Source organism: Otolemur garnettii, unplaced genomic scaffold (genome assembly GCF_000181295.1).
Source record: "Otolemur garnettii isolate 467f Iridium unplaced genomic scaffold, OtoGar3 scaffold00031, whole genome shotgun sequence".
Lineage (NCBI taxonomy): Eukaryota > Metazoa > Chordata > Mammalia > Primates > Galagidae > Otolemur > Otolemur garnettii.
This window is the reverse complement of record NW_003852426.1, coordinates 9,505,220-9,523,343: the sequence shown is the minus strand read 5'-3', so window position 1 is coordinate 9,523,343 and position 18,124 is coordinate 9,505,220. Positions and strand designations below refer to the sequence as shown.

Below are 18,124 nucleotides of genomic sequence, written 5' to 3'. Positions count from 1 at the left end.
TTTGGTTTTGGTTTTAGCTTCTTGCTTCTTCTGTTTGCTTTTGCTCTTGCTTTCTTCTCTTCTTCTTCCTTGGCTTTCTCTTCTTTGAATTTTTCTATGCTTGCATCACAGTTAATCTGAATTATCAACTAATGTTCTTATTCGTGTCTTTTTTTTTCTTTGTGCCCTCTCACTCGGTTCAGCTTTTCCATTCCTCTCCTCTCATCATGACATTCTGCTTATTTTTCTTCTGCATTTAAATAAGAAAATTCCCTCTAAGAATAAAAATTATGCCAAGGGGAACAAGACGATGAATTCATAAAATCTAGTTTAGAAACTTTCTTTTTTTAATTTGAATCCCTTTTAAACACTGGGGAAAACACTTAAAAGAAACTGTCCCTTGCCTTACTTTTAGAAAGAACTGAGTTATTGACCCTAGGTGCTATCCTGTAAATGCTTCTCTTCCCGCTCAATCGTGCATTTTACAAACTTTAGTTCTGCAAGTGCAGTGGTCACTATCGGCTCCTCTCATTGGCTCACCAGGTGCTTTCCATCACGCTATAAAATGCTGCTTTATAAGCTGCTTTGATCCATTTCTGTGTAGTTTTGTGTCCTACATGGCCAAGTCCAAGAACTGCCTAATGATCTTGGGTCTTCCTGTTCTTAGATCAACTGTTTTCAGCCTGAGAATCTGTCCTAACTGCAATTCTTCATCTATCTATCTTCCAGTTCAGAGGTCAGCATGAGGATGATGGTACTGCCCTGGGTGAGGGCACTGAGTGTCCTCTCCAACAAGACTGCCCTGTTCAAGCAGCGCTTCTTGGCTCTATGAAGACCAGGGACCTGTGCATGGAGACCACCAATAATAACCGCTTCCAAATGGAGCCTTCTTGCCACAGCCATTTCTCTCAGATTTCAAAAAACAGATCACTTTAACTTTATACACCATTTCAAAAAAATCCTACCTTACCCCTCACTTATTCTGAGATCTTAGCGCCAAAACCTCCAACAAGGTCAATATAAGAAAGGAACAGTGTCGGCTGTCTCTCTCATCACCACAGTTTCCAAGAACAATAAACAAAACTGTAGCAAGTGGAACTTAAGAGTGTCTAAAAAAAGATAATTACGCCATGATTCAGTTAAGTTTATCTCAGCAATGTGGAGATAGTTTAATTTTATAAACCCTAAAATGACATTCATCACAGTAACAGATTGAGGAGGAAAATTCTGTAAGGATCTCAATAAATAGATGCGCCCAAAAAAATTCCAAGGCCCATTCATAACTTCAAAAAACATCTTTTAGTACTAAACTAATCTGATCAAAGATATATTAAAAACCTACAAAAGTTCAGACTAAATGGAGGAAATGTTAAAAACATTCTCTTCTAAGAAAGGATCAAAACTAGGATGCCACCTACACCGCTACATCTATTTAAGGATGAATGGCAGTCTTAGTCAATGCAAAAAAAAGAAAATGAAAGATTAAATTAACTGGAGTTGGAGTGAGAGGTGGGAGCCAAAGTATATGAAATTTCACACAAGAGGTGTCTGATATAGGTAGCCATGGAGATGATGAGGCATAAATTACACCCTAAAAGAAGCATTAAAATCAAGGGAAGTAGCTAATATGAATTACATTGTTTTTATATTCTCACACTACTCTGTGCAAGGTATTTTCTGCTAACATGTTATGTGAATGAACAAAGTGAACAAAATTGAGCAGGATGGTAAAAGCTTTGTTTTATGAAAATTACTTATACGAACCTGAATTTTCTTTAGCACAGCTGGTGTATCCTGATCCCATACATGGCTTAATCCTCCATCAGTAATATATGCTTTACATGCTGTCACCATTTGGTTTGTTACCTAAAGTAAATACAGGTAAAAAATAACTCTAGGCAAAAAAAGCAAAATAAAATTCAAGCAAAAAACTATGATAAATAATATACTTATGAAGTGAATGAATCACAGGATATAAGAAAACAAATGTTTTAGACAAAACAAAGAAAACCTCAAATCACATTTACCTCCACATTTACGTCAACATCACTAGGGCAATAAATTTCAAAATCAACTATATTTTCCACTTGTCCATCCCTCCTCTAATTAGGCCTTTATCCACTTCAAATGGGATTCTCTACCTTCCTTCAAACTAAACATAAATGCAACCACCTCTCAGTGAAGAAAAAACAAGATGGCCATTTGGAAATGGTCAGGACATAAGATCAAAATGGTAGGCTGACACAGAACTTTAAGATATTCCTATAATATAGAATGCATATAGTGTCACAGTGTCAGATCTACAGAGAAAGAAATGACTAGAGAAAATCAAAACCTAGTTCTGACAAAGACTGCTCTTGGAGCTGAAACAGTTCTAGAAAATTTCAACATGAGAGACAATGTGAAGTGACCCCTGGCTGTGATCCTGCACACTGAATTTCGAGCAATTCATACAGCAGGCAATAGGCAATAGAGACCTTTGCTGAAAAGGAAAAAGCCATGGGTTTGTACCACAGTCTCAAAGAGGGATGGCCATGCCCCAGGGAGCTACTGTACCCCAAGAGGACACATTAGAGAAAAACCTACCCATACTCCCCTCTCAGCAATAGGTCACGCATCTCCACTTTAGAAGAGAAAAACTATAGTGAACAGAATGAGACAGAAATGGGGAGTCTCAAAAAGATGGGCAGATTTGGGGGCTCAGAGAATGACACCGCAAAATGTAGCACTCTGACATGCTGAATTAAAGAAGCAGCCTCAAGGTCTCGCTTACCTTCCTCCACTACTCCAGTCTCTTCTTAATCCTATGCCTCTCCCAAAGCACAGGATGAAGCTGCTCTCTGAAGGTTCCTTATCTACCTGAAGACTGGACTCACCAAAGAACACAATCGCCTTACACTCCCTCCCTGAAATCTCATTATCTGCCTAAGAAAAGAAGACTGAAGAATTCAACCACACTGAGATGGACTTTTTCACAAGATAATGTCTACCTCTCAGGTGCACTCAGATCTCAAAGAGAATCAATCATTTACAAGTTCATTTCTGTCTCCTGGGTCCATTTTTTCCCCTAAAAATCATTTACTAACTCTCAAAATTTCTACATCTTTCATTTTCCCCCCTATTAAAAAGCATCTGGACCTCTCCTTCACTTCCCCCATGCTATGCACATAAATAAATTTTGCATGCCTGGCCAGTCATGGTGGCTCATACCTATAATATCAGCACCTTAGAAGGCTAAGGCAGGAAGATCATTTGAACCCAAGAGTTCAAGGCTACAGTGAGATGAGACCCCATCCTAGAAAAACAAAATAAAAACAAAAAAAGCCCTAAATGCCTTTTTCTCTTATTAATCTGTCTTTTGTCAGTTCATTTTCAGTGAACCTTTAAAGGGTGGAGGGGAATTTTCCCCTTCACCTCTATAGGGACAACCAAGAATCACCAAACAATAGAGGAAAACAAACACAAGAACAGAGTCATTAAACTTAACAAAGAGAAGAAACATAGAAGAGGTAAATGTAAAGTATTTTTTAGCTAAATTAATACATGAGAAAATTTATAACCATAAAAAGAAAACTACTAAAGAATTCTGATGAACTGACCAGCAATTGGCACATGAAGAGCCAATGAGTAAGTTGGAAAGTCAAAAACAAAGATGGAAAAAAAAATAAGAGAAATGGGAGCCAGATTCAAGGAGAGAGAATAAATTTAACAGGTGAGTTAGAAATAATCAAAGGCCACTCTGGGAGGCCAGAGCAGGTGGATCACTGGAGCCCACGGGTTAGAGACGAGCCTGAGCAAGAGCGAGACCCTGTCTCTAAAAAAAATAGCCAGGTGTTGTGGTGGGCATCTGTTGTCCCAGCTACTAGGGAGGCTGAGACAAGAGGATCACTTGAGCGCTAGAGTTGGAGGTTACTGTGAGCTCTGATACCACTGCACTCAATCCCAGGGCAACTGAGTGAGACTCTGTCTCAAAAAAATTAAAAACAAAGAAATAATCAAAGGCAAAAGAGGCATAATGTTTCCCAGGAATCAACAGAAGGGAAATTCTTTGGATTGAGACAATCCAGCAAGTATAGAACAAGACCACATCAATTTGAAATTTTACAAGTTCAAGGATAAAGAAAAAATCCTAAAAGCTTCTTGAGAGGAGAAAAAGGAATCATATTGGCACCAATCTTTTCATCAACAGTATTGGATATTAGACAATGATTGAGCAATATCTTCAAAGTTCTAGGAGAAATGATGTTGAACTTAAAATCAAACTGGCATTTGAGTGATTTGAAAACTAAAGCATTTTTAGACACCTAGGAATTCAAGAATTTCATCCCCCACAGGATCTCTCTGAAAAAAATCACTTGAGGATTTTTTTCACCAAAAGAAATGAGGAACTTAAGAAGGAAGATGAAGAAATCACAAAACAGTGGTGATCAAAGAAACCAGCAATACTTAGATTGACTTTAGTCTGAATACCTGTTGCCTCATAATATTGAGGAAATGTTAATAATAACAATGAACTGTTAAAGAAAAAAGTATTCAGGGTTACTTGCATGTTAAGGAAGTCTTGAATCAGGACCATTATGGTAGGTACACACACAAGAGACCACGGCAGTGGGGAAGAGAGAGTGGGCTCAACTCCAAGCACAGCACGAACAAGTGGAAATTTATAGCCAAGAAGCAGCTGAGGGATCAGCAGAGGGGAAATCACTAAGAGGAAACATCAGGGGTTAGGTGGGATTTTGGCAAAGCTGACCTAACAGGATTCTTACTGAAGACAAGTCAGGATCATCAGAAATCACCTTGGGGGAGTGGAGGATGGAGAATCTGATCAGACATCAAGGGTGATTAGATGGGGGTTCTTGCAAAACGGATTTAGCAGGTTCTTTGCTAGAACTAGATTTTACAAGGAAGTGCACAGAGAGACCTAGCAGAAGATTCAGAACCCTGACTGAAGTTTGGTCAAGCAAAGAATCCTCCTTGGAGCTAAAACTCATCTCAATGAACAAGGGAGACGAGTGTAAAGGAAGACTCCTCATGTCTGAGATTCTTGTCTTAGGACATAGAGAATGATGAAATCTATACTTGGCTTGTTAAAACAGTTGAAATGTGACTGTGACTTTACATATTTAGTTCTGCTGGAATCACTTACAAAGAAATTCTATTCATGTGTTTCTTGGATAATTTTTCAAAGTATTTAAAATAGTTAGCTATATGATGATACACGGGAGGATGTTACACAAACCGTAGGGCTGGTGGGAATAGCTGGAGAAGCACTGATAACCGGGAACACAATCCTTCTCTTGTGAGTAGGGTGAAAACCACAGGGAATGAGGGAATGAGCAAACCGCCGAGTACCTTTTTTTTAAGTCTTAGAGCTTACCTCTGACAAGAAGAAAGGTACCGATTACTCCATCAATTAAGTACAACTGCCTTCAAGTCAATACCATTCTTTTATTGTCCACTGGAAGGATTAAAATCCACAACTCTGAGAGGCACTCAGATTTCCCAATTTCCTTCCCAGACTCAGAGGGAAACAGTTAACTTTTTCACAGGATCGTTTGTGTGATTTCCTCCCTTAGAAACTTACCTTGATAAACAATGAAGTCATTCTCTCGGAGGTGTTATAATACCTTGACACACCGTGAATCATTCTGATGGCATTAATCAAATTTTGTATTCCATGTGCCATGGAAACCTAAAATTGAAATATATTAAGTGAATTCCCTCATATGTTTATAGTTTTAATAACCAGTAGTCCCTAATATTTGCAACTCTAAACATACACAATATAGTATACATTTCACCTGAAAGTCAAATTTGCTAAATGCAACCTGGTATCCCTAGTCTAGATCCTGGAACAGAAAACAGGCCATTAGTTTTGACAAACATACCAACATAATGCAAGAGGTTGACAGGAGAAACTGGGTGAAGATAATTCTGTACTATCACTGCAACTTTTCTGTAAATCCAAGCTTAAAAGTATTTCATTTATTTTATTATTTTATTTTGATAGATTCTTATTTTGTTGCCCTAGGTAGAGTGCCTTGGCGTTGTCACAGCTCACAGCAACTTTAAACTCGGGCTCAAGAGATGCTCTTGCTTCAGGGACCACAGGTGCCTGCCACAAGGCCCAGCTAATTTCTTTTTTCTATTTTTAGTAGAGATGGAGTCTCACTCTTGCCCAGGCTGGTCTCAATCTCCTAGCTCAAGCAATCCTCTCTCCTCAGCTTCCCAAAGTGCTAGGATTACAAGTGTGAGCCATCATGCAGGGTTCAAACTCAAAAGTTATTTAAAAACAAAATTATAGAGATGAAAGGAACTTTAAAGGGTAAAAGTTTAATCTGCTCTTGTGAAAGATGAAAAAACTGACCCCATGAGGGGTAAAGTATCTTAGTTGTGGTCAGAAAGCCAGTGAAAAACAAGAGAGTGACTAGAACTCATTCTCTCTTATGCAACTCAGTTTACCTTTCAGCAAACTTTCCAAATATTCTAACATTCTGAAGATATTGGGAAAAATCCAAAGGTAAGAATTTATGAGGAGCTCACAGCAGAGCCAAAGAGACAAGTACAAACAAGGAAAACACATACAGCAAAGAGGACAAAGCAGAACAAGTACAACAAAGATAGAAAACAGTCCCTAACAAGTATTAAATGCTTACCCTGTGCCAGGCGCTAGACTAAGCGCCCTAGGTAGTGTCCTAAGCTATGCTGACAACCACCATTTCAGGCAGGCTTGATTTCATCACATCCCAAACATCCCTGATTGCAAGACTGCACCATTATTTTGCATGCTACTGAGAAAGAAAAAACCCACCCAAGATGAAGAGTTTAATTTCCAAATGGCTAAGCCCTCTCTGTTAAGGTAAACAGGAAATAAACCAGCCATGGAGAAAAAGAGAGAACCAAAACTTACACGCTACCAGGGGAAGGAGAGAAAATCAACTCCCTTGAGAATCAGTACATTACAAGCTGGTACTCAACTGTAATCAGAATTCACACTAATGGTACCAAAAAACAAACTAACTAAAAAAAAAAAAAAAAACCCAAAACAAAAACACCCTCAAGGAGAGAATTCATCCTTTAAGATGGTATCAAATCACTTCCACAATGATTGATAAAACTTTGTTTTGTTTTGTTTGCAGTTGTTGGCTGGGGCTGGGCCTGAATCTGCCACCTCTGGCATATGGGGCCGGCGCCCTACTCCTTTGAGCCATAGGCGCCGCCCTATAAAACTTGATTGACTACAAAGTATGTCCTGAGTTCCAAGATGTTAATATGTGCAAAAATGTATGTCTTAGAATCTATAAAAAGTATTATTATTATTCTGATTTTGCAAATGAGAAAAGAAAAAAGTAGAGATTTTAAGTGACTTGCTCAAGGCCCCACAGTTGTAAGTTGTACAGCGGAGACTTTGAGACCCTGCTTGTAACAGTGATGCAAACCACTATGGAGAAACAGATAAGGTCAAGGGCCCCTCCTCCCCCGCCACTTCCTTCAAGGACCTTGCCTTTGAACTGACAGAACAAGACAAAAATACACAAAAAGACTTGTTAAATGGTGATAGAATAAATAAAACCAAGACAAACCATTGATTAGTCTGTTACCTATCCTACCTATGAGGTGTAACTATGAAATAATTAAATCCATTTTATGTGGCTTATGTAAATTGACATCATTATTTTAAAGTTAATCTACGTGTAAGAATTCATACTATATATGTTATCTGTACATCAAAAAGATCCTAATAAAAACATGATTAGAAGGAGTCCCTTTTACCCTTGCTAAGTCAAGTCTCCAAAAACGCCTAATTCTAATAAAGATGGCTTAGGAATGGTATTAAATAGCTCCTTCAGGAAAATGCCCTTCATCAAAATTTTAAACATTGTTACTTATAGCAGTGGCTCCTTGAGTGCACAGTTCTTGTCTAACAATCTACTGTATTCAGACATTTTTTTATTTTTTTATATGTGTTCAGACATTTTATATGTGAAACATATACTCGTAGATACATCCACAGCACAATACGAGGATGAAAAGAAAATGAAACATACGTAAAGGTTATTAACCAGAAATGGAAGCATGAGTCCTCTGTATTTTTCCTACTGAAATTATAGTTATAAACTAAACAGCAATTGCTGGTTGCTTTTAATGAGAATAAAGAAAATGAGGGCAAAAAAGATTTTTGAAACTACAGATACAGTGGGCGTATGAGTGGGAAGTAATTATATGACTCAATACTATTAGTACTTCTGTCATTTTCAAAGGTAATGCTTGAAACCTTCCTGCATCAGAAAATGTAAAAAGTTCAGTGGCAACCTAATAATAACAAAGCACATCCATGGCTAGAATAATTGAACAAAGTTTTTTTAAATTACTGGGATGAAAAAAAAGAACGAAATGATTTTTAAATTATATGAATTTAAACAAGTCTTTTGACCTAACAAGTTGAAATCAGTATACCTTAAAATTTAGTCTTGATAGCAATGAAAAGCATTCTGTCTTTCTTCCAAATTTACCTTTTATAATGAAAAGTTCTAAATATGTAGAAAAGTACAGAGAATAGAATAATGATCACCCATATCCATCACTAGATTTGACAAATGTTAACATTTTGCTACATTTGCTTCATCTATTTTTTTTACCTATTATTTTTTATATCAAGAGCTACTTGAAGACAGTCCTAGAGTAGGCTGTAGGTAGATGTGAATTTCATATTCACATCTTCAACTCTTATGAGTTACCCCAAATGCTTGTGACCTATAATAATTTTAATTTTTCCTAAACATCAGATTTAATTTCTCATGTTGTAAAGTTGGGAAATGAAGTCATTGAGCTACTGAGTGAGTCAAACAACAGCCCTATTTCTTTAACACTATACACTATTCTTTATTCGGCCATGTACACAAAAACATGTAAAAAGTGATATAAATGTTCTTATTTAAAACAAATTTCACAGAAGTTCCCACAGAAGCCCCGTTGCTGGTGTGAGAGATAAAAGTGAGTAGAGAGTGAAATTTATAATTCTTTGCGATTCAGTGAAAATACTCTACTTCTGCAAAGTCTCCTTGTCCTCTCCCATGGTGCTCCCTGGAGGATGATGGGCTTCCATATGGCAGTAAGAACCAAGTCTGCCCCAGAACTCTAGACCTACATTACCCCTCCCCTCCCCATATTAAGCTTCTTGACTACCAGTATTCTCTTGGGATGGGTACAAACTACCCCTGCACTTCCCTCTTCCCCAAATCTAAGTCATATAGGTCGTAACTCTTTCCCTGCCTGTAGGACAAAACCAAAATTTACTCATGAACATTGGTCAACCAAACCATGTGGCTAGCAATGCCACTTCTGTGGAAGACCTGCCTACCTCTCCAAACATTAGAATGGAGAACTGAATGAAAATATCAGACACTAATACAAATTAATCTGAAAGCCCTTTAACTTAGAGGATACTTTGAAAAAGCAACATAGTGAAGTGGAAAAAAAATACAACCCATAATGCTAGAAAGAGCTAGATTCAAATTTGTTTCCATCGTGAACTACAGAAATACTCAAACTCGGTTTCCTAATCTTTAACATAAAGGTTGTTATTCATAAGGAATGAAGATGTATATTTGAAGCATGGACCACAATGCCTAGAACAAAATATCAGGGGTTCTCAAGTCCAGGAACATCTTCAAAAATTCAACTGTCTAGAGGTGGGTATGGTGGCTCACACCTGTAATCTCATCACTTTGAGAAGCTGAGGCAGGAGGATTTCTTGAGGTCAGAGCTCCAGACCAGCCTGAGCAAGAGTGAGACCCTGTCTTCTACCAAGAAAAATTAGATAGACATGCCTGTAGTCCCAGCTATTTGGGTGGCTGGGGGAAGAGGATGGCTTCAGTCCAGGAATTTGAAGTTGCTGTGAGCTATGATAACGTCACTGCACTCTACTGTGAGTGACAGAGCAAGACAGTCTCAAAAAGAAAAAAAAAAAGAAACTTCAGAAAAAAAAGCAAATGTTGGTGGTAATATGCTCTTTACTAGAACTCTACAGAGAAAGGTAGGCTAGAAACTAGCAGATAGATTCTGTCCTGCATCACTGATTCAATGAGTGATGGTGACGGTCACTGCACCATCATGAGCTCTGGTTTCCTAGTCTGTACAATGAAAAATATCTACCAGGCTAGGCAGCCTAAAAGATGGACCCAGCAATGCTCACCTTCCTGGTATTCATATCCTTGTATTTTACGCTAGCCCTGAGCGTGGACTCACAGACTTACTTCTAACAAATAGAACACTCCAGAAATGATGGGTTGTCACTTCTGAGATCAGGTTACAAAACGATGGTGGGCTTCCAACTTAGGCACTGTCTCTTGCTCACTCTTGAATTACTCACTCTGGGGAAAGCAAGCTGGGCTCGGCACCTGTAGCTCAGTGGTTAGGGTGCCGGCCACATACACCAAAGCTGGTGGATTCCAACCTGGCCGGGGACTGCTAAACAATAATGACAACTGCAACAAAAAAATAACTGGGTGTTGTGATGGGTGCCTGTAGTCCCAGGTACTTGGGAGGCTGAGGCAAGAGAAATCACTTAAGCCCAAGAGTTGGAAGTTGCTGTGAGCTGTGATGCCACAGCACTCTACCAAGGGTGACATAGTGAGACTCTGTTGAAGGAAGGAAGGAAGGGAGGGAGGGAGAAAGAGAGAGAGAGAGGAAGAGAAGCGAGAGAGGAAAGAAAGGAAGGGATGAAGGAAGCTAGCTAGCTGCTGTGTGGAAAGGCCCACGTGGCTAGGGACAAGGTCCTGCCAACTACCACAGGAGGGAGCTTAGAAATGGACCTTCCTCAGTCAGCCTCCCCTTTAGATGAGACCACAGTCGCAGTTAACAGCCTGTCTGCCACCTCATGGAACACTGCAGCAGAGGGACCTAGCTATACCTCACCTTGATTCCTGAACCCCAGAAACTCTGATGAATGAATGTTCATTGTTTTAAGAAACTCATTTCTGGGGTAATTTGTTATGAGCAATATATAAGTGATATATCTGTATTGTCTAATTCACAAATGAAGTTATACTTATGATATAGCTATATATTTAAATGTGGGGTAAATATTATAATTTATAATTAATTATAACTACATAATAGGAAAATATATTTCTTAAATAACCTTTTGGCAGCACATGTTTTTCCCAATATACAGACATTACATTATTTTAAAATGTGTTAATTATATAAGTCAATTTTTTTAACTGTACTTTAGAAATATACTTACTAGGTCATAGTTATAGAGAGGCTGACATACTTTCTCCAGGGTGTACAAATATCTGACATTATCTTTAGATTCATTTGCTGTATCGGTGATTCTTGCATCCAAATCACGCCAATTCTAAGAAAAAGATAAGAATTCTATGAAACATGCAAATATATTCAAGAAATTCATGCTGGGCATCCTAACTCAGTGGTTAGAACACCAGCCCTGTGGATCAGTCGGCCTGGGCCTAGTGAAAAAATAAAAAAGAAAGAAAGAAAGAAAAACACAGGCCTTTAAAAAAGAGAAGAGGAGGCTCAGTGCCCGTAGCACAGTGGTTACGGTGCCAGCCACATACACCGAGGGTGGCAGGTTCAAACCCAGCCCAGGCCAACTAAACAACTGCAACAAAAAGATAGCAGGGCATTGTGGTGGGCATCTGTAGTCTCAGCTACTTGGGAGGCTGAAGCAAGAGAACTGCTTAAGCCTGAGTCTGAGGTTTCTGCGAGCTGTGACGCCACAGCACTCTACCAAGGGTAACATAGTGAGACTCTGTCTCAAAAATAAATAAATAAATAAATAAATAAGAAGACAAAAAAAAGAAAAAGAAATTCAAGCTATCTTCCCTAAGTGTACATATACTATAATGTACATATACTGTAATAATGCTATTTTATAGCATTATAAATGTTATTAATAGATCTCTTTTATAATATTTAAGACTTGGCTCGGCACCTGTGGCTCAAGTGGCTAAGGTGCCAGCCACATACACCTAAGGTAGTGGGTTCAAATTCAGCCCAGGCCCGTCAAAACAACAATGATGACTGCAACCAAAAAATAGCCAGACGTGTGGTGGGCACCTGTGCTCCCAGCTACTTGGGAGGCTGAGGCAGGAGACTCGCTTGAGCCCAGGAGTTGGAGGTTGCTGTGAGCTGTGATGCCACAGCACTCTACCCAGGGGAAAGCTTGAGGCTCTGTCTCTCTCTCTCTATATATATATATTTATTTAAGACTTAAAGTTATAAACACCTTAAAAGATTTACTAAAACTGAAGACTCTTCATTTGTATTTAATATCCTTTCTATAGGCTTGAACTGGACCTGCTTCTATTGGGAGTCACTTTTAGGTTAGTTATTTGTGACACTAGATTACTTTAAGTCTTTAAGAATTGGCCAAGATATGGGCAGCGCCTGTGGCTCAAAAAGTAGGGCGCATATATCGGGGGTGGTGGGTTCAAGCCCGGCCCTGGCCAAAACTGCAAAAAAAAAATTTTTTTAAAGAATTGGTCAAGTTATTTAAAAAAAAAAAAAAAACCCTATTAGCAAAGTGAACTCAAGCTGAAATGGACACTTTCTTGCAAGTGGTCATCCAATAGTCCCTGCTTAGACAACTATAATTGTGAGAAAGTTCTTTCTCATTTTGAGAAGCTATCTTCCTATATCTCACTCACTTGGTATAGTTTTGCCTCATAAGACCTCAGAGAACACACAGCATCCTTTCAAACGTTAGAACCCATTTACCATATCATCACTAAGCCTTTTACTCAAAGATAAATACTCTGTGTGCCTCTAGTCATTTAACAAGACATGGTCTTAATAGCTTCAACATCTTGGCCTTTCTACTCGGGCCACAAACCAATTTTTATCATCATCACTCTAAACACATGTACCTAAGAAATGAAAAAAAGTTTTCAATGTCATCTGGCTAATGCTAAGAAGAATCAAAGCATCCCCTTCCTTTTCCTGGAAACTATGCCTCCCATAAAGCAGCCTAAGATCAAAGACTCTTTGGCCAGTCATATTATTCTATCAATTGATTGAAGTCAAATCAGTAAAGGTTTATCTAAACTTTATCAATTTCTTTCTTGGTAGCAGGATTTTTTAAATCTACTCTTAATAAATGGGGGTTTTTTTTGAGACACAGTTTCACTATGTTGCCCTTGGTAGAGTGCACTGGTGTCATAGCTTACAGCAACCTCAAGTGATTCTCTGGTCTCAGCCTCTGGAGTATTTGGGCCAACGGGCATCCACCACAATGCCTGACTATTTTTAGAGACAGGGTCTCACTCTTGCTCAGGCTGATCTCGAAATCCTGAGCTCAAACAGTTTGCCCATCTTGGCCTCCCAAACTGCTGGGATTACAGGCATGAGCCACCACAGCTGCATTTATATGTTATGTTATTATTAACTGACCACTCTTTCATACTAGAGATATAAAATCAAGTGTGTGCTTGAGAATTGGAAAGAGATAAATAGAATGTGGGATAATGGTGAGGTCATCCCAGCAAAAATAGAAAGAATATGCTCTGAGTAAAACTATTATAAAAATTATAGGAGCCAAACAATAAGATCACAAGTCCATCCACAAGAGTTAGGATAACAGTTCTAAACCACTTTGGATAATTTTGCACCTTGAAATTCCCATCCAATATTTTTTTCCTCCTTTCATAGCATCATCCATGGAATTACTACTATACATATACAAATCATTTGTATCTTTTAGAAAGGATACAAATAAATATTTTTGATATAAAAAGCCTGAAGGTTACTATGGCAGGTCACCAAACACCTCTTCTCAAAAGATTAAATTGTATATGCCTTTGATTCATAAATTCATAAATTCTCTTAAAGTATATACCTCTGAAAAATTCTTGCACATGTGCACCAGGAGATACTAACAATAATCTTCACTGAATCATTGTTTGCAATAACCTCAAACCATACAGAAACAATTCAAATGGTGTATTCATATGACAGAATCCTACACAGCAATAAAAACAAAGGAAGCCAATGAATAATAATACACACATTAAAATGGTTAATTCTCCAACCTGACCAAGACCGAGACCCTGTCTCTACCAAAAAAAGAAAAATTAGCCAGGTATTGTGATGGGAACTTATAGTCCCAGCTACTTGGGACTGAAGGAAGAGGATCACTTGAGCCCAGGAGTCTGAGATTCCCGTGAGCTGTGACGATGCCATGGCACTCTACCCAGGGTGACAGAGTGAGACTCTCTCTCAAAAAGGAAAAAAAAAAAGTTAATTCACACAGATAATATTGAGTAAAAGTTGGTTGCAGAATATATATATACACATATATATGTATATATAGTATATAAACTTATTTGAACATTTATATCAAAGGATAAAACTACATAAATTATTAAGGCAAATCTGGAAAGGAAGAAGAAAAAGTAAGTGTAACAAAAATTAATTAAGATGATTAAAAGAAAATGACAAACCATGCTGGGGAACTTAACCAACCACTTGGAAAAGAAAAATGTTAAAAGAAGCAAAGCTCAAGAGTTGAGAGTATGGTTTGATATCCTGCCTCCTCTCTTACTAGCTCTGCAACTTTGAGCAAGAAACTTAATCTCGGGCGGTGGCTCGAGTGAATAGGGCACCAGCCCCATATACCAAGGGTTGCAGGTTCAAATCCAGCCCCGGCCAAACTGCAACAAAAAATAGTCGGGCATTGTCGCAGGTGCCTGTAATCCCAGCTACTCAGGAGGCTGAGGCAGGAGAATCACCTAAGCCCAGGAGTTGGAGGTTGCTGTGAGCTGTGATGCCACAGCACTCTACTGAGAGCAATAAAGTGAGACTCTGTCTGTAAAAAAAAAAAAGAAAGAAAGAAAGAAACTTAATCTCCTGCTATCCTATATATAAAACAAGGAAGATATTAATAGTATCTATTTGATACAGCTAATGTCCTCACATTAAATGAGATGTGATAGATAAGATATTTAATGTTTAGCAGACAGTAAGCACACAACAAATGTTAGCTGCTATTACTCTCATTATTTTCAAATGAACATGATTCAAAAAATAAATTCCAAGTTAATTAATGAATTAAACGTAAAAACACCCTAAAAATAAGAGAATAAAGGATAAGTTTATTTTAAACTCAAGTTAACCTTAATTTAGCCTTCTTAAAAAGGCCTTTTAAAACAATAGATGAATGATAAAAGCAATCGAGTGAAGACTGAAAAACTGAACTCACGGAAACAAAAAAACTCAATGAAAATGATTCCATTCTTCAAAAAGTAAAATTCAAATATCAGACAAGCACACCTGACATCCAGATCCTGGTTTCTAAATGCTATTCTCCAATAAAACAAACCAGGCTCCTTGGAGACGTGGTTGATCCCAGGACTAGGGTGGGACAAATATTGAATGAGCCTTGAGCATCTTGTGGTATCAAAAAGGAAAGAAGTGCCCCAAAACAAATAGGGGAGTCAAAAGACAGAGGAACCAAACGGACGGATTTCCTGATGGGCAAGGCTGCAATGATTTGAGCAACAAATTACAGTATCAGACTATAACTCAAAATATAAAATAAATATCCGCTAAGCTATATTAATCTAAATAAATGATCAAATAAGTAACTAAAAGGAGAGAAGGAATAACTTGTTCTCACTCAAGAATACTAATTAACAAATGCAGAAGGAATGGGGAACTGGAAAATCCCCATTAGCATATGATAGTAATAATTGCTGCAGTCAGTTTTTATGTAGTTTCAAACTATCTCCCCCAAATATAGTAACTGTATAGTAGAGAAACATGGAAAACCCCACCTTTAAGTAAATGACTTAAGCCGAATCACCAGTAATAAGGTATGTCGATATAATGTATCCCTGATAAGACACACTGACAAGAACACATCAACTCTGGGGCAATCTTGCCGAAAATGCATAACCTCAATCTGTTTGTGAAAAACCATTATACGAACCCACATTAGGGACACTGTACTAAATAACTAACCATTACTATTCAAAAGTATCAAAGACATAAAATGCAAGTATAGACTATGGAACTGTTACATTGGAGAAGCTTACGGAGACATGACAATTAAATGTAATGTAGGATCCTGGATTGGATCCCAGAACAGAAAAAACATTAGTGGAAAAACTGAGGAAATATACATTAAGTGTGTAGAATGGTTAATAGTACTGTCCCAATGTTAACCCCTTAGTTTTGATCACTGTACAATAGTTACAAAGAATGTTAATATTAGAAGAAGCTAGATGAAGAGCATGCAGAAACTCTCTGTAAAATAAAAGGCCTTTTACCTTCAACAATTTGGAGTGTGCAACATTTAGCACATTGATGACAGCCTTACAACTTGGCCCTTTAATCTGTTCAATGATATAGTTGAACTTCGCTGACATGCGTTTCCAGTGTTCCAATTCGGTGAGTGGCCCTGAATCATCAGCTTCTTTTCTCATCTGCTCACTCTCAATAAGCACCTGCCCCAAAACAAAAAAAGTTAAAAATCTATAAAATATAGAAAAATATTACGTTCTTCTTTGTTAAAACATCATTGCATCTTTTTAATGGAAGTTATAATATATATTCAACACTGAATAATGTTTAAAACTCTTAACAAAGACTAGAAGAAAACTTCTGAAACACGATAAATAGTATCTATTTAAAGGTAAACATTAAATTGAAAGGTGAAATTTTAGAAATTATCACCTTAGAACCAAGGAGATAACATACTCTTGTTTCTCTTCAGATCATATAAGTCTTTCCCTTTAAAACTAAAGAAATGACAAGTTTGCCATTATCACTGCCAACTTCTTTTCTACCTGGTAATGGAGGTCCCAGAGCAAGATAAGTAAAGTAAACAAAAGGTATAAGAATTGGAAATGAGGGAGGGTAACTGGTGGGACCACACCTACGGTGCATTTTACAAGGGTACATGTTAAATTTACTAAGTGTAGAGTATAAATGTCTTAACACAATAACTAAGAAAATGTGGTGAAGGCTATATTACCAGTTTGATGAAAATATTTCAAATGGTATATAAAACCAGCACACGGTACCCCACAATTGTATTAATGTACACAGCTATGATTTAAGAAAGAAAATAATTTAAAAAAAGAATTGGAAATGAAGACACAAAAATGGCATAATCACAGATGATATGGTTGGCTGCATTTTAAAAATTCAAGAATATCTAAAGACAAACTATTACATTTAATGTGAACAATTCAGTAAGGCTGTTGGATCTACACATAAAAATCAGTAACACTTCTTTACAAGACATCTAACAATCTGAAAATGTAATTTCCAAAAAGATATCATTTGTAGTAGCAAATAATAACAATGATAAGATAACCAGAAATTAACGTAATAAAAGGTGTGCCAAACATTACTATTATTATCATTGCTTAATACTTTGTTGCAGTAATCGTCTGATTTCTGTTCTGAATGTATTTATCTTCATTCATTTTTTATGACGTTTTTGTTTCTAGTCCTTATCTTAAACATATTGTTGTTAAATTGTAAGCCTTTTTAATTTTGTGAAAGCAAAAAGTGGAAGCCTAATAAATACATGTATATGAAAAAAATAAATAAATAAAAGTGGGATTTAAAAAAAAAAAAAAGAAAGATGAGCCCAAGGGGGTCCAAAGGCGGAGCCCAGGACAAATTCTACCATGCCTTCCAGGTCCAGTTACCCAAACATACCTATAAATGGGGCTACACTGCTAAAGAGGGTACTGCAGATCACTCATGCTTATGATGATTATCCAAACGACATTTCCACAACTGCTACCAGCTAAGGGGATGAACAAGATTTCTGCCCTCACTTAATCAAAGAGTAATGGAGATTTTGTGAAATTGTTATTCAAAACAGAAAAGAATAAATACCATTATTAAAGAAGCTAAGGAAAAAAAAAAGGTGTGCCAGACCCTTTATGAAGCACACAAAAGAAGACCTAATATACAGAGAGGTATACGTGTTCACAGATGGAAAATTCAATACAATAAATGAGGAAAATTTTATCTAAATTAACGTATACAAGCAGTAAAACTCCAATCAAAATCTCAACTAGGTGAAAAACTCATCTTAAAGTTAATTTTGAAGGGCAGTGCCTGTGGCTCAAAGGAGTAGGGCACTGGCCCCATATATCAGAGG

General features: G+C 37.5%; 1 protein-coding gene across 1 annotated transcript in view; it reads right to left on the bottom strand.

Moving 5' to 3' along the window:
- DNAH8 (dynein axonemal heavy chain 8) overlaps nucleotides 1-18,124 on the bottom strand; it is a 294,583-nt gene that overhangs the window by 253,950 nt on the left and 22,509 nt on the right. The window contains exons 7-10 of the mRNA XM_003789318.3: nucleotides 16,272-16,448; nucleotides 11,228-11,341; nucleotides 5,564-5,671; nucleotides 1,744-1,845 (exon numbers count right to left, since the gene is read on the bottom strand). Coding sequence (XP_003789366.3) covers nucleotides 1,744-1,845; nucleotides 5,564-5,671; nucleotides 11,228-11,341; nucleotides 16,272-16,448 — 501 coding nt within the window. The remainder of the gene's footprint in view (nucleotides 1-1,743; nucleotides 1,846-5,563; nucleotides 5,672-11,227; nucleotides 11,342-16,271; nucleotides 16,449-18,124) is intronic.